The sequence below is a fragment of the Carassius carassius genome, chromosome 36, assembly GCF_963082965.1.
Source record: "Carassius carassius chromosome 36, fCarCar2.1, whole genome shotgun sequence".
NCBI classification, from domain to species: Eukaryota; Metazoa; Chordata; class Actinopteri; order Cypriniformes; family Cyprinidae; genus Carassius; species Carassius carassius.
Window position 1 is genome coordinate 24302995 of NC_081790.1, and position 3162 is coordinate 24306156.

General features: G+C 37.1%; 1 protein-coding gene across 1 annotated transcript in view; it reads left to right on the plus strand.

The window, feature by feature from the left end:
* LOC132116794 (claudin-14-like) overlaps positions 1–1736 on the plus strand; it is a 3701-nt gene extending 1965 nt beyond the window's left edge. Inside the window, exon 2 of the mRNA XM_059525655.1 lies at positions 358–1736. Coding sequence (XP_059381638.1) covers positions 416–1231 — 816 coding nt within the window. The 5' untranslated portion in view covers positions 358–415 and the 3' untranslated portion in view covers positions 1232–1736. The remainder of the gene's footprint in view (positions 1–357) is intronic.
* Positions 1737–3162: the final 1426 nt, after the last annotated feature.

The window sequence follows — 3162 nt, forward strand, 5'->3', positions numbered from 1 at the left end:
GCAATTTGACTGTCTTATTCGTAAACTATGACACAAGGACTTGTCATTCTGATGGCACTGACATGTTCATTGACACAGATATTTATTTTTGAGAGATGAACTAAGGATTTTGAGCAGGAGACTGGCTTTTGCAGGTAATCCATGGTGTTTTGCTATTTGTACGAGTTGTTTTGAGAAATGCACTTACTGTTTTGCAAATCTCAAGGATGATTCGAGAAATGTACCAAAGCGAGTTTTTTTTTTTTTTTTATATACTTTGAATATAATTTAGCACACTTTTTTTCATAAACGGACTGCTTCAGCTGAGACAAAAAAATAGATTTATTTAGTTAACGTGTTGATTATTTTCCCTTACAGTAATCAACCGGAAGGTTTTTATTTTTATCTTGGAGAACACATTCATCCAGTGGGCGACATGGCGATAGCAGCGCTGGAGTTGATGGGTTTCTTTTTTGGCCTCTTTGGCATGCTCGGGACCTTTGTAGCCACTCTTCTGCCATATTGGGCAAGGTCCGCACACGTCGGTTCCAACATCGTGACGGCGGTAGAGAGCATGAAAGGTCTGTGGATGGAGTGTGTCTACCAGAGCACTGGAGTCTTCCAGTGTGAGACCTACAACACGCTTCTGGGGCTCACCACTGATCTACAAGCAGCCAGAGCCATGATGGTCATCTCCTCCATCATTTCTGTCATGGCCTGCGCGGTATCCACTGTCGGCATGCAGTGCACTGTCTGCATAGATGGCTCTTCAGTCAAGAGCAAGGTGGCTGGGGTAGGTGGTTTCCTTTTCCTCCTGGCAGGGCTCTTGTCATTGATCCCCGTGTCTTGGAATACCCATGAGGTGGTGCAGACCTTCAACATGCAGAACATGCCGCCCAGTCTAAAGTTTGAGATAGGTGACTGCCTATATGTGGGCTTGGCTTGCTCACTATCGTCCATGCTAGGTGGAGGGCTCTTGAGTGCATCATGTTGTGATGATTTGGACGGTAGCAGGGGAACCAGAAGACATTACCCCTACCCTGACCGCACCGGACTGCGTGGACCGTCCCATTTGATGTCCTACCATCCAACCACGCTACATTCAACCACAAGCCCCAACCTTGCCAACAAGAACCAGACCCTTAACAGCCATATAAGCATTAGTACCCACTCCAACATGCCAGCTCAGGATTCCAGGAAATCGGCTCGGCAGAACACAGCAGCTGGGTATGACGTCACAGGCTACGTTTGAGGATTTGCATTAGTCGTTCTGTACCATTTTTTTCTAAAAACACCTGGACTGTTGAAAGACTCTTTCATATATTAAGCGAGATGTTGAATTAAGGTGCAAGAGGAATGGATACACTGCCAGAGAAAGAGCAAATGTGTTTGATTGAATAGAATATGAGGTGCTTTTGGTTTCTTTTGTCAACAGACATTGCTGTTCAAAAATTCAAACTAAACATCAAAATAGCTTTCACTATAGATCGACAGAATAAATATGCAAAGCTAATATTTGACATTGACTTTTCATCTGCTCTGTCATAATGTTAAACTTGTTAAGTGCACTTAAAATTTTGAACTGTTTTTGTATTCACACATAGTATTTTGCAATGTAATAAGTTTTTATGACTGTTTTATTAACATTGTTTTAATTTGTTAATTACTGTAATCTTTAATTTGTTATTGAATTTATATGCACTCAGTTTAAACACTAAATGATCATATTCACTTTCTGAATAAAGATTTGAGTTGTTTATTAGTCTTTGGCCCCAAATTCTTTTCATAAAGCTCTTCTATTTTAGTTTTACTCTGCAGACACAGTAAACATCTCAGAAAGGCTAGCAGCTAAAAACACTTCTTCCTCTCTACCTGGGAAGCACCATCATAAATATGCAATGATCTGGTTAATTATCCAAGCATCTGTATATTTTATAGAAAAAATGTAGAAGGGTGTGTTTCGATAAAGAGGACAGAGACTTCTGGAATACTTTGTAGCTGTGAGTTCCAAGAAAAGTATGCTGGGCTCCAGCAGTTTTTAACTGAGGTCTGGGGACCCATTAGAAGCCTGCGGGTGAGTGAGAAAAATAAATGCATTTGAAAATAGTAAATAAATAATACAATCCCTAAAGCTAAGAAGCAGGCAATTTAATAGTGAGAAAATATGTAACAGAAAAATATTTTTCAATTAATATTTTATAAATTTTTCAGTGTTAACGGGAAGGCTTTTACAAAAGAAACAAGTTTAGCTCACACAAGAATGATCACATTTCCGTGGCATTTAAAATATACAAAGTAATGTGTAATCATTTTAAATCTTTTAGCTCTTTTGGTTAAAACTTTTAGTTCAAATTAAATGTGTGTTAAGGAAATTATAAATCTTGGATCCTGTAAATTGTCACCATTGTTTTTTTCCAGATGTTAGTTTTAAATGGTCCAGCATTATGTAAAATTCATTTTTCAAATGACAAATGTCAATTGTACACTAAGAAAAGTAAAAAAAAGACAAAAGAAAAGTTGTAAAAAAGTGTTTTACAAGAAAATACTACATAAAAAAAATCACGTTTAATATAGTGTTACTGACATTTTTTTGTAATTGTGAATTTTACTACCAATTTTGAAAAGAAAATAATTACATTTTTTTTTTCAAAGTAATAGCTAGTAATAAAATCTTAAATAATATACTGCATTCATAATGAATGCATGTCACATAGCATGAAAGTTCATTATTTTTTTTCTGCTTATGTTCATCATGATACAAAATAAAGAACTGAATGTTGAATGGAATTTGGGGATTTTTTTTTATGAATGTGGGTGCTGACAGTGATTTTCATTAGGGTGGGCTGAGCTCATGATTGAATGGTGGCCCCTGCTACTCAAGCATTTGTACACACAACAAATGGGTACATTTTGATTCACTAAAAACCCCAAAATGTCCTTGTAGACATTCTGTGCAGGCAACCACATTCAAAACAATATGTTGTGTGTAACTTGTTTATGTTGAGGTGACCTTATCATTTTAACAAATGATTTACAGTGAAGGCACTTGAAGCACTCCAGCTGAAACTCGACTGCATTGATTTTAACTTCATTTTAATGTGTAACTATGTGGGAAAGACATCACACTGAAATGTAATTGGTGGGTCTTGTACACATAGGGTTCATTGACTTTGAGCACAACCT